This window comes from Palaemon carinicauda, chromosome 14, assembly GCF_036898095.1.
Source record: "Palaemon carinicauda isolate YSFRI2023 chromosome 14, ASM3689809v2, whole genome shotgun sequence".
NCBI classification, from domain to species: Eukaryota; Metazoa; Arthropoda; class Malacostraca; order Decapoda; family Palaemonidae; genus Palaemon; species Palaemon carinicauda.
In genome coordinates this window covers 45,344,588-45,372,087 of record NC_090738.1, presented here as the reverse complement: position 1 = coordinate 45,372,087, position 27,500 = coordinate 45,344,588, and the positions used below count along the sequence as shown (strand labels likewise).

At 42.8% G+C, this 27,500-nt stretch overlaps 1 protein-coding gene across 1 annotated transcript in view; it reads left to right on the top strand.

The window, feature by feature from the left end:
• Positions 1-27,500, top strand: part of LOC137653565 (protein hobbit-like) — a 572,883-nt gene that overhangs the window by 61,083 nt on the left and 484,300 nt on the right. The window contains 1 exon segment of the mRNA XM_068387072.1: positions 446-574. Within this exon segment, the coding sequence (XP_068243173.1) occupies positions 446-574 (129 nt within the window).

Genomic DNA, 27,500 nt, shown 5'->3' with positions numbered 1-27,500 from the left:
GTTTGCAAATCTTATTCCTTTCTCACCTACAACTGTTGGTATATGTCCTGCTTCCTTTTCATGCTGCTTTCCTGGTACTTCAGAAGCTTACCATCTTCTTCCTGGTCTGGAGTAAAAAAATTCATGTAGCAAGAAGTTTTTCCCCTTAAGTAGCCTTCCTGGCTATTGTAAATTCATGGGTTTGCAATAAAAATACATTAAAATTTTCAAGATAGTGTATTTCTTTTATAACATAAGCCAATTGAACCACAGGAAGGGCTCATCTCCTTATCCCTCCATTCTTGCAATGTGCACAGACAATATTGGGAATGACTTCAATGCTACCAAAGGTATTATGAATCCTGGGTTGCATACCCAGTAGGGTATACATCCCAGTAGTGTCTGAAGATTACACTAATGTAATGTGAATTTGAATTAATGTTTTTATTTCTTTCTCTGCTTTCAGTTTTTTGGTATACATATTGTTAGTGTAAGTGTGGTATACCTGAGGGAAAAGTGGCCAGAATGTCTTCTGCATGCTTCTGCTGAAAAGATCACTATTGAGGGAGCCACACTAAACCAGTCCAATATTGCTGTAAGTTATCCTATTGATTGTTTGTTTTATTGCTTAGATTTTATTTAATTGGAATTTTGACCTATTGTTGAGTCTATGGGTCATTTCAAATTTTCTTTTGACAGTAATTTGGTATTTAAGACGTGAGAAACTTTGTAAAACTTTGAATTGGAAATTAAAGTTTCAGTTGAATGGTCTTATTACTGAATGCATATTAGTTCTGTATGTGTTTTTTAGTATGATGGAATCATTACCTTCATTATCCATTCTTTTCATCTTAATAATTTACTGTGAAGGTAATCTTGAGGGATGCTGATTAACATCATAAAGGGATAACCAATGGGTACTAAATGAATATGTTTCATAAGCCTATTGTGCATTTGCTACTCTTTTTACTACCATTTTAGATTTGAATGTCTGTATAGATATGATTGTAAGTACTCTACAGTGCATATTGGTTTCACAGTGAAATACTGGTACATAGAGACTTAATTTAGCAATTGTAACTTTCCAGTTCAATAATTTTGTTTGATATTTAATTCTGGTCCCTGGAAAGCTGATAGTTACAAGTACCAGAGTTGCTGGTAATTTTCAAATGACTGCTGTGTGTTTTGCTACTAACTGTAATTTTGTCCTTACATGTGTAATACTGTTGTAATGTTTATTTATTCAAAATGCATACACCATATTGTGGAGTGAGCATTCTCTTATTTGCTTTTAATCCCTTATTACTTATTTTTCATTGATTTATGATAATTTTAACCAATTAATGAGCAGTGCACTAAAAGGTTAGTCTATTTGTTATTTGGCTAACTTTAAATTGGTGTAAAGTACATGAAATTACACTTATTGGTAGCTTTATTCTGTTTTATTGCAGAGCTCAGTTAATGTAAAAGCACAGGCTGCTGCTAAATTAGCAACAAATTTATCGCCACTTCACCTTAGACTCCCTATAACAACGAAATTTTAATAAGATTTATTTCTGTACTAACCTGATGTTCATATTGCTTATTCCCTAAAATGAAAAAATTCCCATTTCCTCTCCTTTCAATAGATAGATATTATTAGTAAAGTACAATCGGCCCGCACTGTACGTGAGTTTCTACTTTGCAATTTCACTTACACGCTACACAGAGAACCGCAATACTTAGTAAATACAAATTCTCATATTCACAATAAAAACTCGCAGCACGATGATTTCAAATAGCCCGCTCTCCTTTACACTGGGCATGCTTTGTGCCACTTCTCTCTCCCTCCACCCAGCTTGTCCCAGCTCTCACTGTACACTTTATATTCATTTACTGAGGTAAGAAATTACAGTTATATTTGGAATAAACCTGATTTATATGAAACTGGTGTTTCGCTTAACTTTATCCAATAATAATGCATGTAATATTCACAATTAATATAATATTTGTAAATAAAATCGTAGCAAATTATAATCTTTTCCATTGCTTACGTTTATACTTTCCAAATCACCTGATTATGTCATGCTAACGAAGGATATTTCATATTTCCTAAAAGAAGCAATTGCTACTGATATTTATGTTTTCAGTTTAAAAAATAAGATGTATTTCTATTTTAAGAAAGTATTAAAATGAAACACAATTTGTGAAATTTAACCCAATGTTTACGTAATAATTCACTCAAATGTTTACATATCAGCAACCACCATCTACTGCCATCTCTTGGTAAAAATTGTGAACAATAGCCGGGGTACCATAAATAAATAAATATGAAATTACTGGTAAATATGATTTTACTTAAATATGAAACTATATACTGTTATTAGAATGGGTATATTATATGATTTTAAGTCAATCCTTCCAAACTACTACCCTATTAATGAACAATATGCAAATAGCATACATGTTAACCGGAGTTTCATTTATGTTACGGATGCATGATACTTTATAGTTTTTAGCTCTGTGGGTGCTTGACTATAGAGTTTAAGAAATTATTTACATGGTTTTATAACAAAACTATATTCCCGGTTGTCAGGCACTTCGTAATGTTATCTTCTGAATTCAGCATTTACATTTAGTTATGCAATTTGCACATTCATAGTTTCCCACTAAATTTCCTTTTTGTTTCCTAGTTACGGACAGTTTTCCCTGATTACAGACAAAATAGTAGCTATGAATATTGTTTGTTTTCTTGCCATCATTTACAGCTTGTTAGTTTATATTTGGCTGTATATATTCTTGATGATCTTTTCTCCATAGTGAATAATGGTGTGATGTAAAATGTCAGTCTTATGCTACTTTGTTTACTATCGTACGATGATCGAAATACAGTACATACTTTGTTTACTATCGTACGATGATCGAAATACATACTTTGTTTTCTATCGTAGGATGATCGAAATACAAGCAACATAGCTGATATCTGATTCATTTAATAACAAAACAGCTTTTTTTTTTGTTCTGTTGTTATTGAGGCTGTATGTGTTTAATCAATGATTATAATGCTACTAATGATACCTTTATCATTAAATTTTGATTTTCTAACCCATTGAAGTAGAAGATAGGATAAATATTATTACCGGGTTACTGTAGATGTTGGATTCCCTACAGTACTGAGCAAGAGATGACACAGACGCATCAGGAATTGCATCATACCAAAAGATTGCTGTGTCGAACTCCATACAAAAATAGTTAGTGGTCGTTGTATAATATGTGTACACTTAGTGAATCTTAAATTGTATACATATTATACTGTACAGAATTACAGTAATGTTGTTCATTGTGAATGTAGGTTTCGTGTGTGGTGAGTCAAGTCGTCCAAACAAAAACAGCCAACACTCACAGTACTGTTGAGCTTTACTCTAGTGGTAGTAGTATATTACAGAAATATACAGTACAGTGCAGTACTTTTAGGTAGGGACAATTATACTTTGATAGAAACCAAGTAAAAGCAATATTAGGTATATAGTACTTAACGTGTTAATTATCCGATCTTAGGCAAGGGGCAGTGAGATGTTCAGTCCTCTCTTGGACTGCCATCCACATAACAGTGACCGGCAGAGACCGGCAATGGTTTGTGTTTGGGTGGAAGCCTGAATGATACATTCTCCCCTTCCATTTGAACCCTCATTCTGGAGGAAGGCAGTAAGACTGAGTACTTACACCCTTATTTACTGTTAATACACATTTAATAAGGTACCCTTCACACCTTGCTTTCTCTCTCTCTATCAGCTAGTGCCGCCGGGTACTAACTTAGCCGGCAGGTGCCGGCCGGGTTGATGCTGCCGGCCACTACCCCAGCCGGCAAGGCGCCGACTGGACCAGTGTGGCGGCAGCCGGCGAGACACCGGCAGGACTAACCTAGCCAGCCTGGTGCCCGCCGGGTTGATGCTGCCGGCCACTACCCCATGCCGGCTGGACCAGTGCGCCGGCAGCTGGCGAGACACCGGCAGCTGGCGAGACACCGGCAGCTGGCGAGACACCGGCAGCTGGCGAGACGTCGGCAGGTTTAGCCTGGCCCCGCTGGCTGGGTTGATGGTGCCGGCCACTACTCCAGCCGGCAAGACGCCGGCTGGACTGTGCCGGCAGCATGCTGGCTAAAACTACAGTATATGATTATACAGTAGCCAGTATATTTGCAGTATAGATCATACTGCAGACAGAAAACTATAGTATAAATTATACAGTAGTTATTTTCTAACATACCCTGTGTATCCATGCACAGTCTATTCTTGAGACCAATTATATATGGAAAGAAAAGATTTCTTTCCACATACTGATAGATGATCAGTTGCAATTTACCCTCATTATTAAAATCTTTGGAAAGTCAGTGTTAAGTTACACTTATCTATCCCTACAGGTTAGAATTCTTCCATTGGGTTTCCTGAATAGGATAACTCTAGGTTTTAATTTTGGGGGAGGTCGCAGCAATTGGCTGGACAGGAAACATAAGTTTGTGTCTTTCCTAATTCTTTTCTAGCTTGTCTACCCTAAGCTATATGCAATAAATATGCAAAAATATTAATGATAATATTTATATAGTTTATCAGGTGACATGAACTACCGCATACCCATTTAGTTTTCCTCTCTTTACAGGAGGACCACCCCAAGTGCCTGAGAGTCTTTTACAATGTGAGGAGCAAGGACTTCTGTGGCCATGTAGAGTGCAGGACTCACTCTCTCTGCTCCATCTCCAAGGGACCTCTGAAGTACTGGGACCCCCAGGACTGCAATGTTTGCAAGGCATTGGTTACTGAGGCTTTTGACGACCCCAAGACAGCGGAGTCAAGGGATGCAGCACGGAGTAAGCTGCGCAGATGGGTTCGTGGCTTTCAGAAAAATGCCACAGGGCCTTACCTTCCGAATGAACGGATGTTTGCTTATCTGTTCCCTAAGGCGACTGCGGATGCCATTATACCACAGCCTCAACCTGAGATCCCTTGCGTTCAGATTTCCGTAGATACGGATGTCTGACGCGATGAAGGACATCCACCTAGATGAGAGGATGTTGGAGGTATCTGAGGACACCGAGAAAGACCTCCTTGCAGAGGATCTAGAAGAGGAGTCTACCCTGGCTCCCGAGACTGAAGAGGATGACGTCGAATCGGAGTCCGTTTCGTCGGTTCCTCCCCTAGAACCAGTACCCTCTACGTCTTCTGCTCCTCCATCGGACAACATGGGCAAAGCTTTGGCTAGTCTAATGTCGATGATGGAGAGTCGTCGTAAGCAGAACGAAGAAAGTGACGCTGAACTGAGGAGAAGGATGGACCATCTCGCAATGTCCCGTGGGTCTCACTAGAGACTCAACGTGAAAGATCTTCCTCCTTGCTCTGAGTTGAACCCTTGGAGAGGCATGCAGAGTACATGCCAATTACCAATGGGGAGATCTCACCAACGGAAAGTCCAAGGGACTTGGTCTTCTCTGTTCAAGACCTTCCACATCAACATTTTGGAAACCATGACAGTCTTTCTCCCGCTGAAGAAACTATCCCCTCGCCATGCAGTCCACATAAGACTGATCCTGGACAGCGAGGTGATAGTGAGATGTTTGAATCGGCAAGGTTTGAGATCACCCCAAATCAACCAAGTGATGTTGGCCATCTTCTCCCTAGCGGAAAAGAAGAGATAGCATTTATCAGCAGTTCACCTTCAAGGGTTCCGCAATGGGACAGCGGACACTCTATCCAGGCTCACACCGATAGAGTCAGAATGGTCCCTAGACGCAGGATCATTCTCCTTCATCTTACGTCAAGTCCCAGAACTGCATATCGACCTCTTCGCGACGAGCGACAACAAAAAGCTACCTCGTTATGTGGCCCCATACGAGGACCCTCTAGCGGAAGCAGTGGATGCCATGTCCCTCGACTGGAACAGATGGAACTGGATTTACCTGTTCCTCCAACCAACCTCCTAATGAAGGTCCTCAACAAGCTGAGATCCTTTCAGGGAACAGCAGCTCTAGTGGCTCCCAAGTGGCCAAAGAGCAATTGGTTCCCTCTAGTATTGGAACTGAAGCTGAGGCCCGTCCCTCTGCCGTACCCAGTACTGACTCAACAAGTACAGAAGTCGACTGTCTTTGCTTCATCACAGAAAACCCATGATTTTCTCTCCTTAGCAGTAAAGAAAAGGTTTGGGATCTTGAGAGACAGTATAGACTTCTTAGAAGAATATAAGTTGAAGATACTAGAAGACAATATGAGTCATCTTGGAAGAAGTGGGTTGCTTTCATCAAGGCAAAAACCAAAAGAAATCTCAACAGACTTCTGTTTATCCTTCTTTATCCACCTTCATAAACAAGGTTTAACAGCCAATACGATAACAACGTGTAAATCAGCCTTGACTAGACCTCTGCTATACGCCTTCCAAGTAGACTTGTCAAACGAAATCTTTAACAAGATCCCTAAGGCTTGCGCTAGACTTAGGCCTGCAGCATCTCCGAAGCCCATTTAATGGATTTAATGGTCCTTGGTTAAGGTCCCACACTTTTCTTCAATAGTGAACAATGAGGATTGCTCTCTGAAAGACTTAACCCAGAAAGTTATATTCTTGTTTGCTCTAGGCTCGGGGGCCAGAGTTAGTGAAATAGTGGCCCTTTCTAGAGATGAGGGCCATATTCAGTTCACAGAAGTGGGAGAACTGAATCTTTTTCCTGTTCTTGATGCTATGTTTACTCATATGGTATATGCAAACCTTTGTTCTGATACGAGTACAAACTCTATCTGGCTACGCATACAGCGAGACCTGTATGCTCTTGATGCTCTGTTTGCTCATATGGTAAATGCAAACCTTTGTTCTTGTACAAGTTCAAACTTTACCTGGCTACGCATACAGTGAGGCCTGTATGCTCCTGATGCTATGTTTGTTCATGTGGTATATGCAAACCTCGAGACACTCTCCTAAGTCTAGTATGACTCTTCCCTGCATGGGCCAGGAATCACTAACATGGTTTATGATTACAGTGAACCCTCGTTTATCGCGGTAGATAGGTTCCAGTCGCGGCCGCGATAGGTGAAAATCCGCGAAGTAGTGACACCATATTTACCTATTTATTCAACATGTATATTCAGACTTTTTCAATATTAATCTTACCTGATGATCATGTAGCTGTCAACTCTGTTGCCCGACAGAAATCTACGGTCGGGATACGCCAGCGATCGCTATACAGGTGGGGGTGTACACAACAGCGCCATCTGTGAGCAGGTACTCAAGTACTTCTTGTCTACAAGAACTCAATTTTTCCTCTGTCGTGCCACCGGCTAGACCTACTTGGATACGCTGTTGATTCTGGAGTTATTGTTCACGATTTGGTGATGTATTTGCTCTAGAGTTTAGCCTTCGCTATTCAGGAAGCTTTATCATTAGCTTAGCAAGCTTTTGGAATTAATTTGAATTAATTATGGTGACGAAGAGAGTATGGACTCTCTTTCACTTTTAAATGGCCGACCCTTCCCTTAGACGGAAGTGTTGGTGTCGAAGAGAGTATGACTCTCTTTCACTTTTTATGACCCACCCTTCCCTTAGACGGAAGTGTGTTTAGGTTTTTGGTAATTTTGCTAGGCCTCTTCGATTAACTTTCCATTTATTATAAACTTATAAAAATTAATTTTTATGTTTGTTTATATGCGACCTTTCCTAATAGTAGGCGGTCCTTACTTGGAACCGAAGTTAATTAACATTGAGCCCGTAATATCGTTTTTCCTGTTAAGAATTTATGCTATTTTAATTTTAATGTTTTTGAAAGAATTTCTTTGATAGTCTCGTACTGTTTTCAAAGTTGAACTAACGTTTTGTTTAGTCTCCGCAGTTGTTGACGTTCAGAACGTTCAACTTGCGCTCTATCGTTACGATAGAGAGAGAGTATTTCACGGTTTCACGTTGCAGTAAGAGTAAACCGATTCTAGCGTTTCGTTCATTCTTTCTTAGCTTAAATGGTTTTAATTCTAATAAAGGAACTTTTTATTTGGGAAACCTTTCAGTTTTTTTCCTTTAACAAATAATATGTTTTAACGATATATATAATTGGGCTCATCTCTCAGGTTCTAAGTCAAGAGAGAGAGAGAGAGAGAGAGAGAGAGAGAGAGAGAGAGAGATAGAGACGGAGGGAGAGAGAGGAGGATAAACGTTTCGTTCAAGCGGGTAACGTTGTTCTCGTTTTTTGCTCTTCTCCCTAGTCGCTATAGGGGAAGAAGGTAAAACGTTTCTAGAGTTTTATTCTTGTTCCCAGGCTTTATGCGGTGAGAGATTTTAAACGTAGTTTATTTGATCTAGTGTTTAGTCTCTTTTCCAGCCACTGAATTCTTTATCTTACATTATGTTTTTCTGTTACATTGTAATACTGTTTTCGCAATTACTACCTTTTAATGAAGGATAGGATTGCGTGTTTCAGGTACAAACCACTTAAAGTTTCGAGTTCAGTGAAATAAGTGCAAACAGAAAATCAAAAGTGATAAAGTGATATGCGCAAAGTGTTACAGTGTTGCGTTCGAGGGTTCGTCTGTTCGTGCCAGTTGTTCACCTAGTCCGATACCTCTTACAAGCTCCCAAGCCCAGGGGAGAAGTAATGTCGAAGGACTTATGGGTTCCTCAGGCCTTGATCGACGAACAGACGTTTCCCTCCGTGGTTTCGGGTGTATCTACACACGTTGCCGACGTGATCACCCCACCCACACAAAGACGAGAGAGCCCATTTATTCCTCGTCTGCGGAAGAGGTTTCTCGCAGAAACCATGGACCAAATCTTGCAGCTTTTAAGTGCAAGTCGGTCCCTTCCGCGCAAGTCCAACGGCCTAGGTGTAGCCACTGGGTCAGTTCGGACTCGCTGCAGTACGACAACTGCACACCTCCCAAGAGAGGCAAGGTGGTACCGCAACAGGCAGTAACTCCGTCTGTTGCCGCACCAGCTGTTTTAGACCCTCAGTCACAACGGACAGTAGCTCCGTTTGTTGTTGTCTTTCATAGACCCTAGTGGTCCATGCTGCAGACTATACAATCTCAGCTTGCTCCTTCATGCAGGAGTATCATGCTGGAAGGTTGACAATGCACCTGTTAACCTACAACCCGCCGAGGTTGTGCGCTCAGCAGATACTGCGGCTGCCTGCTCCCACCCTCCACCTGTGAGAGCTCCACCACCGATGCGCAGTCCACCCTGCCAGACGCATGTTCTTGCTGCACCATCTGCTAACATGCGTGAGCTACCGCATCAGCAGTGGGAAGGTTCTGTAGAGCTGCCGGGTTCCAGCACTATGCGGCATTCTCCGCAGCCCATGCAGCATGCTCTGCATACCTTACGCTTACAGCATGCTCCGCATACCATGCAGCATGAGCCGCATACCTTACAGCATGCTCCGCATACCATACCGCATGCTCCTCAACCCACCGCAGCCCCTCCCACGCACCAGCACTCTGCTTTTGTTGTTGCCAGCTCCCACACTCCGACTGCGGAGAAGGTTGACGATGCACCCGTGGGCCTACACCTCCCACGGTTGTGCGCCCGGCATGGCTTCCTGCTCTCACACTCTTGTTGTGAGAGCTCCTCCACCCATGCACAGTCAACCCTGCCAGATGTATGATGACTCCCACACACAGAGCACTCCGTTGCCGTGCGTGAGCTACCACAAGCTGCCGTGTTTTGACACGGTGTGTCAGCCTCCGCAACACACTGTGGTTACCGCCACTCGCCAGCAGCAAACTAGTCAGTCAGTAGTTGAGGCTTCCCCACACAACTTTGGTTGTTGCCAACTCACTAACTGTCATACAGTTACATGACGTTGCCTTCTGGTCTGCTACTTATACACCAGTGCTGTATGTCCTCACGCTCCTGTTGTGGTTGACAGTTCAGTTTTTGACAGTTCACAGACTGTCAAGCAGTTTCATAACGTTGCCTTCTGGTCTGCTGTTTTTGCACCAGTGAAACCCTCACTGAGAGAACCTAGCTTTTCTCGGATATGGTTCCTGTAGATGAGAAAGTGCTGTTCTCCCTCCTTCTGATATTCCCTTGAGGACTCTGTCATTTGGAGAGGAGCCTTAAGCTGCTTAGCCTCCTATGGACTTTTATTTAAGCATAACATGCTTCCAGGGAGGGTAAATGGTTCCGCTTCAGTCGCTAACCCCGTCTGTTGCCACACCTGCTCCCATAGACCTTGGGCTTTGTTGCAAGACATGCAGTCCAAGCTTAGTCCTTGATAGAGGATTTTTTACGGAGAAGACCCTTCTTGCCAACGACCTTCCTACCGGTTGGTTGTACGCCCTGTTGACGCTGAGGTATCCTACTCACGTCCGCCAGTTGAGATGGTTCCTCCACCGGTGCGACCCAGTGTGGGTTGCCAGTCGCACGTTGATGTTATGCTACTCTAGGAGGTGGTTGTGGACGTTCAGTGTGTCACTGGGAAGACGTTCAACAACCAGCAGAGGTGACTTGTTGTGACGCAGTGCGGCAACCTCAGCAACCCGATAAGGGGTTGTCTGTACTACCCAGACAGTCTAGACAGTTTCGGGTTGTCGCTGTACTTCCTCGCTTCCCCATGGTTGACAGTTCACAGACTGTGCAGCAGTACCATGATCTTGTGTCCGGCTCCGTCACGCATCCACCAGTGCGACCGGATTCAGCGAGTCAGACGTTGCCCACTCCGTTGCCGTTTCCTCATCAGTTTCGGATGAGGAACCTTCTGATGAGGACATGGCTGAACAAGAAGATCAATCCCCAGCCCTGCTATCCATCCAGAAGATGCTGAAGAAGGAATACGGCCCTGTCAGGCTGTGGATGAGTCTGGTTAGGACACTGTCATCCGTGGTGCATTTGGTGTCACTTGGAAGACTACACCTCCGTCCTCTTCGGTTTCTTCTAGCTCTTCACTGGAAAAGGACAAGACGCTAGAAGCGGTCTCGATCCCGGTTTCCGGAAGATAAGTCTGGTCTAACCTGAGGAAAGGACTTTATCAACCTTTTATAGGGTCTTCCCCTGACTGTTCAGACTCCCAACCACGTTCTCTTCTCAGACGCATTGGACGTAGGCTGGGGTGCGACCTTAGGCGGTAGGGAATGCTCGGGATTATGGAACTCGCGTCAAAGGACAATGCATTTTAACTGCAAGAAGCTTCTGACAGTAAGTCTGACCTGGAAAAGCTTCAGGTCTCTCCTTCAAGACAAAGTAATGGAGGTCAACACGGACAACTCCCTGCTTTGATGTTCATCTCCTAGCAAGGAGGGACCTACTCTCTGACATGGTGCGAGTTCGCTAGTGACCTCCTCTCCTGTTCAACAGGTCTAGACTTTTCACTAGTAACAAATTTCTTCCAAGGCAACTTGAATGTCTTAGCAGTTTGTCTCAGTAGGAAGGGACAATAATTCCAACATATTGGACCCTCCACAGAGATGTATGCAAGAGACTTTGGGTCACCTGGGGCCATCCAACCATAGATCTCTTCGCAACCTCGATGTCCTAGAGGCTCTCAACAGACCCAGCAGTGGTTCTATTAGATGCCTTTCTACTAGATTAGTCTCATCTAGATCTATATGCATTCCCTCCGTTCTAGTTTGTCAACAAGGTACTGCAGAAGTTCGCCTCTCACGTTGGGACAAAGTTGACACTAGTTGCTTCCCTCTGGCCCGCGAGAGAATAACTTACCGAGGTACTTCGATGGCTAGTAGACGTTCCCAGAACTCTTCCCCTAAGGGTGGACCTGCTACGTCTGCCACGCGTAAGAAGGTACTCCAAGGCCTCCACGCTCTTCGTCTCACTGCCTTCAGAGTATCGAAAGACTCTCGAGAACTAGAGGTTTTTCGAAGGAGGCAACCAGAGCGATTGTTAGAGCAAGGAGAACATCCACCCTTAGAGTCTACCAATCGAAGTGGGGAATCTTCCTAAACTGGTACAAGTCAGTATCCGTATCCTCGACCAGTACCTCTGTAACTCAAATAGCTGACTTCCTCTTATATCTGAGAAAAGAGCGATCTCTTTCAGCTCCCACTTTCAAGGGTTACAGAAGCATGTTGGCATCAGTCTTCCGTCACAGAGGCTTAGATCTTTTTAACAATAAAGATCTGCAGGACCTCCTTAAGTCTTTTGAGACCACGAAGGAGCGTCGTTTGGTTACACCTGGTTGGAATTTAGACGTGGTTCTAAGATTCCTTATGTTAGACAGGTTCGAACCACTTCAATCAGCCTCCCTTAAAGATCTCACCTTTAAGACTCTTTTCCTGATATGCTTTACCAGCTGAAAGAGTCAGTGAGATTCATGCCTTCAGCAAGAACATCGGATTTTCATCCGAAACGGCTACATGTTCTACATCTTGGTTTTCTAGCCAAACACGAGCTGCCTTCTCGGCCTTGACCAATATCGTTCGTTATTCCAAACTTATCGATATGGTTGGAAAGGAACTAGAAAGAGTATTTTGTCCTGTAGAGCTCTTAAGTTCTATTTTAAAAACCTTTATGAGGCCCGTCTGAAGCTTTATGGTGTTCAGTTAAGAATTCATCTTTGCCTATGTCAGAGAATTCTTTATCCTATTATTTTCAGACTGTTAATATCAGAGAATTCTTTATCCTATTATTTTCAGACTGTTAATACGAGAAGCTCATTCCCTTCTGAATGAGGAAGACCAAGCTTGGCTGAAGGTAAGGACACACGAAGTTAGAGCTATCACAACTTCCGTGACCTTTTAATAAAATAGATCTCTGCAAAATATTTTCGACGCAACCTTTTGGAAAAGCTAATCAGTGTTCGCGTCTTTTATCTTAAGAATGTCCAGTCTCTTTACGAGAACTGCTACACTCTGGGACCATTCGTAGCAACGAGTGCAGTAGTGGTGGGGGCTCCACCACTACAATTCCCTAATTCCAGAACCTTTTTAATCTTTCTCTTGAAATATTTCTGGGTTGTCCGGAAGGCTAAGAAGCCTTCCGCATCCTGGTTGATTTGGCGGGTGGTCAAATTCTTTCTTGAGAAGCGCCTAGATTAGAGGTTGTGATGAGGTCCTTTAGTATGGGTTGCAGCCCTTAATACTTCAGCACCTAGGAGTCGCTCAGCATCCTAAGAGGATCGCTAGGCTCAGTAAGGAAGACGTACTTAAAAAGGCAGAGTAATAGTTCAAGTCGACTTCCTTACCAGGTACTTATTTATTTTATGTTTGTTATTTTGAATAACGGCTAAAATAAGATACGGGATACTTAGCTTCTTTGTTAACATGTATGCTGGTCTCCACCCACCACCCTGGGTGTGAATCAGCTACATGATCATCGGGTAAGATTAATATTGAAAAATTTTATTTTCATTAGTAAAATAAATTTTTGAATATACTTACCCGATGATCATGAATTTAAGGACCCGCCCTTCCTCCCCATAGAGAACCAGTGGACTGAGGAGAAAATTGAGTTCTTGTTGACAAGAAGTACTTGAGTACCTGCTCACAGATGGCGCTGTTGTGTACACCCCCACCTCTATAGCGATCGCTGGCGTATCCCGACCGTAGATTTCTGTCGGGCAACAGAGTTGACAGCTACATGATCATCGGGTAAGTATATTCAAAAATTTATTTTACTAATGAAAATAACATTTTAAAACCTTCCCTTGTACGTAGTTCTGTTAACAAACTACCCTTTAATGTACAGAACACTTAATGCATGTACTACAGTACCCTAAACTAAAACAGGCACAAATATTAAAGGTGATTTTATATCATGCATTTCCTAAACACGCTAAAAAGCACGATAAAAAATGGCAACCAATGTTTTGTTTACATTTATCTCTGATCATAATGAAGAAACAAACTGGAGGTAGAGCTTTGCTTATTACCCAGACATATTTCCCATACTTTTCCCTTAGAACTACATCACATCTTCCTACTTTAGATATATATATATATATATATATATATATATATATATATATATATATATATATATATATATATATATATATATATATATATGTGTGTGTGTGTGTGTGTGTGTATATATATATATATTTATATGTATACACATATACATACCTACATATATACATAAATACATGCATACATATATATATATATTACTGTATATATATGGGTTATGGAAAAAATCCGCGAAGTGGTGAATCCGCGATGGTCGAACCGCGAAGTAGCGAGGGTTCACTGTAGCAGCAATGACGTATAATGGTAACGTTATATGTCTCTCTGGTCTGGATAACCAAGGAAAAATTGTCCTGAGGTTAAGGCACATTTGGAAAATCTACAGATATAGTACTTTCTAAATAATTCTCTGGTAACCTTCCATCAGGACGACATGGCCTGAGCCCCAGAAACGGATTTTGAGAGAAGTGAAAAATCTATTTTTGGGTGAGATAGCCATGTTGTCCTGATGGACCCGCCCTCCATTTCTATAGAAAAGGCCTTGGCAGGATCCCTCCCGAAACTACTATATCTGTAGCACCTTGCTCAATACTACAAGGAATAAACATGGCGGCGACATACAGTAAGGGAAAAAGGGTAACCTTGATATCAGCTCCCCTTCAAAAATTTGCCACTTTCCCCCTCGAAGCGAAAACGCTATTCGGGGTGAAGATCACTGTGTCGTATCAAGATATACGTCCCCTGATTTATGCGATATCCTTAGGAGAAATTTTAAGGATATTCGTGCCAGGAGTTAGAATTCTGGAGACCTACAGGTAAATTCTCTGGGAATATCACTGCAGTCAAATATACCCTAGGAAGCTACTTATAGGAACCTACCATCAGGACGACAAGGCTATCTCACCCAAAAATAGATTTTTCGCTTCAAAATCCGTTTTTTAACTTCTATATTTCATTTTCTATGGAGAGAAACTTTTTACTACACCCATTGCAGACATAGATAGATGCTGCTTTCTATATTTGAACAATAAGATTAAATTTGTTCATATCAGGTATATTAGTAGATATTTTTCTGTAGATCTTACTATACAAAAGACATCCAATAGTCATTTACCGGGTATATATTTTTTAGACTGGATATAAGGTTACATCATTTAGAGTGTTCATGCTACTGGCTACAGGAAATCTCCAAAACACCTATAATTGTCGATAGGCCATGTTAGGCCCATTGTAGGTGGTAATCTTTAATAGGATAGTCAACATGCTAGTGTAGAAAAATCACAAACATTTAGAGGCAATGTCTGCATTTCATTGACCAGATGATTGCACACTTATTAAGTAAAACTACTCATCTTCTTAGCATTATTCAATAGAAAATACTAGTCTCTATAGAACAGCAATTGAAAGTTCTTTATGAAGTAAACATGGTTTTCTTTCTTAGAAAATAATAAAAATGAGATTTGATGGGCAGCTCATATGCCATGTTGACAGTAAGCCTTAGCAGATGATATATTTTAAAGTCAGAGTATCCTGATCGCTTGTTTGGAGCCCATGTGAGCTAATAGTTGACTTTTTTTATCACTTCTTACAAATAGGAATCTGAAATTTGTGTCATTTTATGTCAATTATCATTCAAGTACAGTGTACCAACCGTGTGTCGCACGTTCGTACATAGTTCATTTTGTGCTTGTATCTTCGCTCTCCCCTCGTACTAAAAAGAACCTGAAAAAACATGTCTTGTTTCTCCTCTGTAACATTGTGTTTTTTTAACATAAAAATTCTTGTTGCCTTGAACTTTTGTATATAAAGGAGTGTTCTATAATAAAGTTACTCAGTTGTTTTCAACTTGCCTTTGAGTCACAACCTTCTCTTGGCCCATCACATTGGTGACCCCGGAAGTCGACTCGCTCCTCCCGCCTTCCACCCCCCCCCTCGCCCCTCCATCGTTGGTACCATGGAGGACTCTACGGAAGTTATTGCTGCGACTCCCCCATTGAAACTTTCATCATTCGCCAGTGGAGAGGCGTTTGCTTGGTTTCAGCGCGCAGAAGTCCAGTTTCGCATCAAGGGCGTGACTCGCTCAACCACCAAAGCAGATTATGTTCTCGCGGCGATACCTGAGGACACCTTCCCGGAAATATCCGACTGGCTTTGTGAACAAGGAGACACCCCAATAGCGTATGACGCCCTCAAAACATACATTCTGCAGCAGTACTCGCCGTCGCCAGCCGCCCGTATAGCAAAGCTTTTTCAGCTCTCGCAACAACCGTTGGGGGAATAAAGGCCTTCGCTCGCCCTCAGGGAAATGACTAGTATTGCTTGCCTGCAACCTGCCGCAGACGGCTCTCCTCGTGAGGTGAACCTACTTCGTGCCCTTTGGATACGCCGTTTACCCGGACCTATACGCTCTGCCATACCCGATGTCGATAGTTTACCCATAAAGGACTTGATGACCAAAGCCGACGCCCTTATGGACAGCCACTTCAAGACTTCCATCAACGCCTCCACCCCTGACGAAGAGGACGCCTATTCAACGTCACCCGAAGCTGACGTGAAGGCCGTAGGACATACACGCCTACCCCGTGACGTGCCGAACCGGTGACAAAGCCACCCACCACCCGCCACTCGCTCGCGCCCCAACCAACGACTTCTACAGCCACTTATTACCTCCCATTCGCGGCAGTTGTGCTACTATCACTTCAGATTCGGGGCAACCGCGAAGAAATGTGCCAAGGATTGTCAGTGGCCAAAAAACGTGTAAGTAGGCCATCGCTCGTTGCGGTGGCCTCCCGTGTTTCTAATCTTTTCTTTTTACATGATGCAGGAACGGGCGTGCGATTTTTGGTAGACACGGGTGCTTGTCGTTCTCTTTTGCCAAGGGAACTCTTCAGGACACGACGTAGTCTGTCTACGTCTGCCGACGTCCGCTTGGTAGCTGCCAACGGATCTACGATACCCACTTACGGTTACGAGAACCTCAAATTATCGTTCGGAAACGGTAAATTTAATTGGAAGTTTCTCGTTGCTGACGTCACATTGCCAATCCTCGGTGCGGATTTCCTCTCTCATTTCCACCTTCTGGTCGATGTCGCCCACCGATGATTGGTCAACGCAGACTCGTACTTGTCGACACCTCTTCAACCCGCTACCTCCAACCTCGCTCTCCACATCAACGCACCCACGGATGCCTACGCCCACCTCCTCACGTCGTACCCGGAAGTTTTCCGTCCAGAACTTCGCCAAACGGCCACGGCTCCTGCCAAGCACGGTATTTATCACCATATCAAGACGACGGGACCCCCAGTCTTCACAAAATTCAGACGTCTGGCACCGGAACGATTGGCAGCCGCCAAACAGACGTTCGCTGAAATGGAGGAAATGGGCCTTTGCCAAAAGGCCTCCAGCCCATGGTCGTCACCCTTACACATCGTTCTGAAGAAAGACGGCTCCCTCCGTCCGTGCGGGGATTACAAGCGCCTGAACATGCAAACAGTACCGGATCACTACCCCCTCCCAAACATTGCCAACGTGACCTCCTACCTGCACAAAGTGAAGGTTTTCTCTACGCTCGACCTCCTGAAGGGGTATTATCAGGTGCCTATGAACCCAGAAAACATCCCCAAGACTGCCATCACCACTCCATTTGGTACATACACCTTCAATTACTCCTGTTTTGGCCTTCGTAATGCTGGGGCCACATTTCAACGTCTCATGGATGGCATCTTAGGGGACCTCCCCTTCTGTGTATGTTATGTGGACGACATACTTGTGTTCTCCTCCTCAAAAGAGGAACACCTCCGTCACCTACGCATCGTGCTCGACCGCCTGCAACAAAACGGCCTTGTAGTCCGGTACGACAAGCGTACCTTTGGCGCCAACGAAGTGTCGTTCTTAGGGCACCGCATCACTCCCGAAGGAGTCCATCCCCTCCCCGAGAAGGTAGCAGCCGTTCAGGACTTCCCCGTGCCCTCGACCGTCAAAGCTCTGCAAGAATTTTTGGGCATGATCAACTATTATCACCGTTTTCTGCCAGCCATTGCCGCCACTCTTGCTCCTCTCTCTGCCTCCCTCAAGGGCAAGCCAAAGGACCTGAAGTGGGGTCCCCTTCAAGAAGCAGCCTTCTGCAATGCAAAGAAGGCCCTATCAACTGCTGCAGCTCTCACTTTTCATATCCCACATGCCCCTCTCCTTCTCTCCACCGATGCCAGCGACGTCGTTATTGGTGCAGTACTCGAGCAGGTGGTCAACGGCTCGCCCCGCCCATTCGCCTTCTTCAGCAGAAAACTGTCCAAGGCAAAATCGGGTTATTCTACCTTCGATCGCGAATTGCTGGCGGTGCACTTGGCTGTCCGTCACTTTCGCCATTTCTTAGAAGGTACGCCCTTCGTCATTCGCACAGACCACATGCCTCTGGTGCACGCCTTCACTCGACAGTCTGACGCCTGGTCCGCCCGTCAACGCCGACATCTCTCCGCCATGGCTGAATACAATTGCATCCTTCAATACGTTCCTGGGAAAATGAATCCCGTTGCCGATGCCCTGTCAAGAAACACGTTGGCTGCCGTTTAACTGGGATTGGATTACAACGCCCTGGCTGGAGCCCAACGACAGGATCCAGAGTATCAAGCATGTAGGATATCCTGCACGTCCCTCCGTTGGGAAGACTTCCCCCTTGAAAACTCCAACACCACCCTCCTCTGTGACATCAGTACTGGTAGACCGCGACCTTGGATCCCTGCTCCCATGCGCCGGCAGGTGTTTGATTTCATTCACGGCCTTTCACATCCCTCCTGCCATTATACTGCACAGCTGCTGAAGACGAAGTTCATTTGGCACGGCATTTCTAAGGATGCTAAGGATTGGGTCCGCGCCTGTACTTCTTGCCAAACTTCGAAAGTACATCGACACATGGATTCAGGAGTGGGCACCTTTCCTCAACCTCAGCGTCGTTTCGCACACATTCACGTCGACATTGTAGGTCCCCTACCCACATCACAAGGACATCGTTACCTGTTTACCGTCATCGACCGCTCCACTCGTTGGCCTGAAGCCATTCCCATGGAAACTGCAACGTCCGCCTCATGTACATCTGCCTTACTCTCAGGATGGATTGCAAGATTGGTATCCCTGAGCATATTACTTCTGACAGGGGTACCACTTTCACCTCTCAATTGTGGACATCATTAGCGAATCTCCTGGGCATCACCCTACATCAAACAACGGCCTACAACCCCGCTGCCAATGGAATGGTTGAACGTTTTCATCGCACCCTCAAAGCAGCTTTGTTGTCCCGCTGCAAGGATTCCAACTGGTTTACTCAGCTTCCCTGGGTCCTCCTGGGACTAAGGACCACTCCTAAAGACGTCCTCGACGTCTCAGCAGCTGAAATAGTGTATGGCGATCCGTTTGTCGTCCCTGCCGAATTTTTTCCTTCTACAACCTCCTCCGACGATCTCCAGCGCATACATCACGTTGTGGGAAAATTTACTCCATGCCGCCAGACTTACAAGCCCCCTGCGAAGCATCACATACCGACAGACTTGCACTCTGCAACGCACGTCTTCCTGCGCAACGACACTACCAAGCCACCGCTAATGCCCCCTTACACAGGCCCTTTCCTTGTGATCCGATGCAGTCCGAAAGCATTCCTACTAAACATTCTTGGAAAAGAAGACTGGGTCTCCATTGATCGTCTAAAACCTGCTTATCTCCTGCCAGATGACCCGCCTCTCTAGATCAGGGCGCCCTATTTAACATGTACAGTATGTCATTTTTAGGGGGGGAGCCATGTACCAACCGTGTGTCGCACGTTCGTACATAGTTCATTTTGTTCTTGTATCTTCGCTCTACCCTCGCACTAAAAAGAACCTGAAAAAACATGTGTTGTTTCTCCTCTATAACATTGTCTGTTTTTTGAACATGAAAATTCTTGTTGCCTTGAACTTTTGTATACAAAGGAGAGTGTTCTATAATAAAGTCACTCAGTTGTTTTCAACTTGCCTTTGAGTCACAACCTTCTCTCGGCCCGTCACAACAGACATGGGAATAGTCTGGATGACAGACCATGAAGAGGGAAGAAACATATCCTTATTTTGTATGCTGTGTCTCATAATGAATGTGTCACACACTTAAATCAGATCATTTAAGTGTCTCATAATGAATGTGTCACACACTTAAGTCAGATCATTTAAGTGTATTCCATAGGTGTTGGGTTACAAAGAAATTATTCAAGACTACTTTTGTCTTATCAAGTATTTAATTACTGGTTACGAGGTGTACAGTAATTGGATATTGCAAATACAATAATGTACTGTACTGTATATTGTAAGTGAATAAAGATACTTGTATCTATGGAAGGTTAGAATGTTTTCAAATTTTGTATACAGTTGTTTATTACATATTAACAATTATTTACATAAAATTGCCATTTTGTTAAACCTATTGATTTAAGACAATTAGTTCCAAATCCCAAGTCTTTATTTATTGTTATGTGTATCCCCTTGAGTGAGGAACTACCTGTTATTATGAAGAAGGTAATTTTTAGACAATGATAAGATCTATTTAGAAATTAAGTTATTTTGACTTCTTTTGAGAAACTTCTATAATAATGACGTAGTTTGTTGTAATTTAATCATCTTTATTTTCTTAGTTATATTTATATTTTGCAATAGGAGCCCTTATATGTCACCTCTTAGGAATATCTGCATTTTGGAAACATATAGTATTCAGTTTTAAGCTTTCCAAAAATTAAGCAAAGGAGTTTCATTTTAATTTTGAATATAATTCATTTTAGTTAAAATGCTTCTTACAGGTATTTCATTTCATTAATTGTACTTTACAATGTCTTTCATGCAATGCTTTTACATAGCTACTCAGTAAGATAGGTATGGATTATAGATTACCTGGTTGTGGTTACTGTTTTGATCCCTTGAAAGGTTTTCTTCTTTCATGCTCCTCTGACAACAGGACTTCAATCCTTCCTACATATATGTAAGAGTAGTCATAGTATGGAAGATCGTAGTAGACATTTTTATTTGAGAGAAAAACTTTTTAGTTTAGGAACTTTATGCTTGTGATTGACTTAAACCAGATATTAAAGTTAAAAAAAGTGAATGCTGAGGAAATTAGTTTTATTCGTAATTAGTTTACATTATTGTGCTATTCTTGTAAATTAATTTATATAGATTTTACTTCTTTTGGTTTATATCTCAATACCATACCATAGATTTCATTTAGAGAAAATGTTTTTCCTATACCCTAAAAAGTTTCCTTGCTTGAAGTAAAAACGGATATTTTGAATTTGTGTTTGTTCTTACACGAATACAAACTATTGACTTTTAATAGGAGTATGATTTTGGTAAAGCTGGAACAGTTCTTTGATCTTAATCACAAGACAGTAAGGACATAATTGTTGCCTCATTTTCTGGCTATTTTACTCTTCTGTTTTTCTTGCAGAATTGTGTGTTTGGTGCTATGGAGACTCCACGTGTGAGTATGCACTGGTAAACCTGGCAGAAAGTCCAGCAGGTTTATGAGTAAGCTATCATTGGATCCCCAGGATCTTTGTGTTTATTGTAGGGAACATGACTGTTCTCAGTCATCCCTTGTGATGAGTGTAAGTTGGGGAATTCTGCAGTGGGTAGAGTTCAGTAAGAAGATAAAGAAGGCTGAGAGATATTTTTCAGGTTTGAACTTAGCAATGGCTAAACTGATGCCGTAAAAGCTCTAAAGCTGTATAGCTTCGTTTTTGCTTCTGATAGTTCTCAACCTGGTGTTTCTCTTTAAAGTTCCTCTAAAGGTAGGCCCTCAGGAGGAATTCTGAAGGACTCTGCTCAGGGAAAGCAGAATTATTACTTTCTCCTAGCAAAGGCAATACTCCTCTGCCTCTCTCCCAAAATTCGCCTTATGATACAGTATGCTGACTGAGAATGACGTGTGGGGATTTAGTCCTGTGGCCTTCCTTGGTCATCATTAGCATGTGGTTTGCAGAGAAGTTTCTGAAGGTGTAGGTTTGTGGCAGAACCTTGAAACCTTTCCTTGTTGTGCCCTCTATTTTAGCTATTCTGCCTACAGAGGAGCTGCAGAACATCATGACTATCGATGATTACTCACCTACTGCTGAGGAGTAACCTGCTTCTTCCCCCACTGTAATATTGTTGTTGCTGGCCCCTCAAATGCGCGACGTCTTTGAAGTCTGACAAAGGGGGGAAAATATGTGTATGTGCCCTTCCACCCCTTCTAGCATTCCTGTATCTTCGACCTTACCCTCCGGTAAACCTTTGATGTGATGCCTGCTATTCTGAAAAAGAGGAAAAAGTCATCGAAGTTCCAGTTCAGGCAGAGTCTCACGAGACTTCAACCTATCTCTCCTCATGTAGGTGTTAGAGAGACAGTGCTGTACCGAGAGCCAACCCAGCCCATTAAGTTGGATCAATACATGGTACAGGTGCTCACACTCCTGTTACCAGTGCTCAGTCTCGTACTGGACTGAGCAAGCTTGCTGCTAAATGTTCGAGGGACTTCTCGGTATCTTCTTCTAAGAAGACTACAACCCCTAAGAAATCTACTTAGTGGTGGAGAAACCTCAGATCGGTCTCTTCGGTCATATGACTAATGAGAGCTCCTCTCACTCGAGCTTGGGGGTAAAGTAGATTCAAGCTCTCCTTGTGATCATCAACTTCATCAACTATCTCTACGTGATTGGTCAACAATCTCCATCTGCTTGATCTCCACGTGCCCTGTCTCCACACTCCTAGTCTTAACACACTCTGTCACTGTGTCAATGGTCTTTTTAGACACTATGAAATTGGGCAGCATGTGATTTGACTCCTCTCGCTAGTTCTTCGTGTGGTTCCAATCCAACGCTACCATTCTATACACTTGAGTCTATCCAATGCCCCTAGACCTTCCAATGCGTCAAGACCTTTCAACTCACCTAGTTCCCACCATGTACAGAGAGCGCTAGGACCAGTCTTCTTCACCAGATATTCTCTTGCGAAAAGACTGGTCTATGAATTGAAATTTCCCCACTCCCAGATATTACCATGGGCCGAGACTTTCCGATGCACTGAGACAGAGTATTTGAGATTGAAAAATGGCGAGAATGGGGAAGTTAGTTTACAAGGTTGGAAAGAGTTGAAAATTTCAGGAATTTAGGATGATGGTGATCTTGGGGCAGAAATAAACCACAAAATACAAGCAGGGTGGAAGAATTGGAAAAAAGAGCGGGGAGTACTATGCGACAGGAAAATAGGGGTTAAGGTGAAAGGTAAAGTACACAGGACAGTTGTGAGACCGGCAATGATGTATGGAGCAGAGACATGGGCAATAAAGAAGCCAGAAGAGAAGAAGAGGGATGTGGCAGAGATGAGAATGTTGAGATGGATGTGTGGGGTGACAAGAAGAGATAAGATACGGAATGAGGTAATTAGGGGTACCACAGGAGTTAGAAAACTATCAGATAAGATCCTAGAAAGCAGACTGAGGTGGTATGGTCATGTCATGAGAAGAGATGAACAGTATTTTGGGAGGAGAGTGATGGAAATGAGGTACAGGGAACGAGAAGGAGAGGGAGACCAAAGCGAAGGTGGGTGGACTGTATCAAGGATAACCTTCGATCAAAGGGATTAACCGGTGATGAGGTATGGGACAGAGGTAGATGGAGAAAGCTGACCAGAAACATCGACCCCACATAGAAGTGGGAAAAGATGTAGACAAAGAAGAAGAAGAAGAAGAACATCCTAGGACCACCTTCAGCACTTATATGAGCACTGAGATGCTACATCATGTTAGCTCGATTACGGCAAGGCTTCTATTCACCCATTCCCTGATGTCTGGTTCAAGGAATTCCTGACAATCCAGCCAATCGAGCAAGATCCTGCTCCCCGAGCTCCCTTGACAATGGAGGTTCTACGTGCCAGAGTAGGCAGACTCATCTCTGCTCATCAATCGAGCCGTAGCAGCAATGACAGAAGGGACCCCTGTTGGAAGACTTGAGCTTGAAGGCACATTGTTCTGTGCCCATAAATCTGTTACCATGGAAGCCTATTCCATGGCTAGCTTTCAAGCAACATACTAGATTCACTGATCATGGCCAGTTGCATACTTTGACACGACCCAGGATTTGGCAAATTCTGAAATAGGAAAATGTATACAGACTTACTCCTCTGAGGCACACCAGTGAACTAACCAGTGCATCAAAAGTGTCCTGACCAGGAGGGATACAGTTGCCTCCAGCTCTGCCAGATAGGTTGGGCAATAAGGTGACATATTCTTGAAGAATAAATTCCATTGTCCTGGAGTCTGCATTTCTCTTCCTGCAGAAGGACATGGAGGTTTTACTGGAGAAATGGATGAAGGGACCCATTAGTTCTTAATCCATTGTGCAATTACCTTTAAGGTGCCATGCCCTGCAAAGGTAAGAATAGCAAGAGCTTCAAACCCCATTGCACCTTTGGAGTCAGCGCGATAAAAAAGGACTCCTGTAACCTCCAGAGTTTGATTTACACCTCCAGCCATTTCCTCCTCCATGGAAGGCATCGACAGTGCCCCACATTTTTTGTCCTCAACCTGTCTAATCCTGGAAGGGTGTTAGAGGAAAGAAGGAAGGGAGGAGAATAAGAGGTCAGCATCCCCCTCCTCCAGCAAAACATCAATTCATCTTTGAGACTCTGTGGTTACACAAGATTCTAATTCATTCAAAAGGGCTATTTTGGGCATTCTTTGCATAGATCCATCTATGTGATAAAAATGGGGATGTCTGTCAAGCCATTTGGAAACATTGCAGCAACAAGGAGCAGAGCTGGGTGGTGGAAGTCCTTTTTGGCATGTGCTGCCTATTTTTCACAACTCTTATCCTCCCCTCACTTGCACACCAATGGCATTCCAGTCCTACCCTGGTGAAAATGGAGTAAACTCTGGCCCTAGTTGGAGAGGTGGGAGCATTGGAGGAGAAGAACATCCATGAAGTCATCTGAGACAGTTCTCCAGGCTTTGACAGGCAACACTTCCTGTTAGAGAAGTTGACTGGGGGCTGGAGACCAGTCATTGATATCTCTCCATTATCAGAACCTGTTCAAATTGGAGATGGAAAGTACCATTTGGTCTGCTGTTAGGAAAGAAAACTAAATGCTTTCTGTGGACCTGAAGGATTTTTACTTCCAGATACCCATTCATTGGTCCAACCGAAGCACCTCTGATTTGTCATTAGAAGGGTTTTGTACCAGTTTAAAGCCCTTTGCTTTGGGCTATCTACCACTCTCTTAAGTGTTTATGCGAGTGTTCACGCTTATCTTTTCTTGGATACACAAGCATGGGATTCATCTTTTGAAGTATCTACGATTGGCTGATCCTGTCACCTCAAGGAGGCAGTTGCTCCAGGAGTGAGATGGTCTGATATCCTTTTACTACATTGATCAATCAGGGAAAATCCAGACTTGCATGCAAGCAGAGAATGGAGTAATGTACCTGGGTATACTGATAGTCTTTGCATAAGATGATTGCATCAGCAGACTTGGGAGGTAGTGCAACCAATCCTCCACAATCAAAAACTTCCAGCTTGACAGTGGCAACTACTTCTTGGACACCTTTCATCATTGGAGAAGCTTATTTCGCATGTGCACCTTCACCAATTATTGCTCCAGTGGTGTCTGAAGCATCACTGGTCATCAGCCAGTGTTCCACCCTCATTGGTTCCAGTTGATCAGTAATTATGGGATGATCAGGCCGAGTGGCTAAATGATGGTCAGCAGCAGAATATCACCAGCATATCAATCTTCTGGTAATACAGGCAGTGCTACTAGCAATGCAAGCTTTCCAAGTATTTGGTAGAACCTTCTATAGAGTTGTTAAGCAATAACACTTCTGTCTTGGCTTATGTCAACAAGCTAGGTGGCATTGTTACAGAGACCCTTTAAAGATTTGTAAAATAGGTACACAATTGGACATTTCATAACTGGGTAGAAGTGTCAGTTAGGATCATTCCATGCAAGAGGAGTATTCTAGCAGACACGCTCAGTCGCCAGGGTCAGGTATTAGGGTAAGAATGGTCCCCACACCCTTATGTGATAGAAAAGCTTCTTGCTCTTTGGAATTCTCCATCGATCGACCTGTGTATCACTCGACTGAACAAGACGCTTTCAGTATTCTGCTTTCCATTGCCAGACTCATCTACAGTGCTATAAGACCTCCAACACATCTGGAACAACCTGGATGCATACATCGTTCCATCATTCTGCCTGATTCGCCAATTACTCAACAGATTGTATACAACATGGGTTTCAGGATGATCCTGGTAGCTCTAAATTGCTACACCAAATGGTATTTAGATCTGTTGATGTTCCTTGTTGAGGTACCAAGAGAACTAGCCCTAAAGCTTCCATCAAACCCACATGCAGAGGTACCGCAACTTGATGGCATTCTTGCACTTCATAGGTAGCAAGCATCCATCATCTTATCTGAGCGAAAGGCTTTTCTCAAGGCACTTCATGGGAAATGTCTGGATTTCTACAAAGATTCTCTGCAGCTGTATACCAGGGAAAGGGGGCCATCTTCTACAATTAGTATCATAGAAGGGATAATTCTCTAGTCAGAACCTCTCTGTAATTGATTGAGGATTTCCTCATCTACCTTCATTAAGAGAAGCTCCTCGCAATCTATGTGGTGAAAGGCTTCCGCCCATCTTTGAGCCTGGTTTTCATACTAAAGGGCTTAGATATATCCTCGTTGTGGGAGTTGTTTATGCTCATAAACAGCTTTGAACACTCTTGCCCTTCCAGTTTGTTGTGGTCTTTGGAGTTACTATGGACCAGACTTAAGCACACTTCTAATTATACTTTACTTTATTCACGATCTAAACATACATACAATCACATATATTCACAGTTCCACTTTAAATATTACTTCAAACCCTAAACTTATCTATGTAAGCAATAATTCTATACCATTGAATACTCACTTATATTATAATGGAAACATCATATTCCACACACTCAAAATTATAAGAAGATGCAACATAATACTTACCTAAACTAACTGAACTGATTAATATCACCAATCCTCCTTTCAATAAACCTACTACTAAATGCCTTACTTTTCTAGAAAAAAATCTTAACACCTGGGATTACATATAAATATGAATATACCATAGGACACTAGCACTCATACAGTAAATGAAACAGTTATAATATGTATCATAACACTATATTATGGTCTTATCATTATACCATAAATTCATTTTCTCTCTTAATAGAAAGTCTTATTCTGCGAGTAGATAATGCACCATATAAATAAAAAGAAGAATAATTCACAATATAGTTTTTTCACTCAATTATTACAATTTCTAGCAAAAAATTATATCTGTGCAAGTATGGTAAACCTTAGTTAGTCTGTCACCTGTGTTTTCCTCTCTAATATACAACTGTATTCAGAATTTACTCTTTAATATGCTGCCTTCTTTACACTTAGTCTATGTCAAAGTTTTCACTATTTCACTGTCACTTTCATATAAATCCGCCTTTCTATTCTTACTGTCGGCTTTACTTTTATTAATTGACATTGGAGTATTAACCTTACTATCACTATTAGACTTCTTTTTTTCTTAATTTTATCTTACCCTTTGATAAGGCTTATCTATCAGTCTGTCATCAGCTTCTCAAT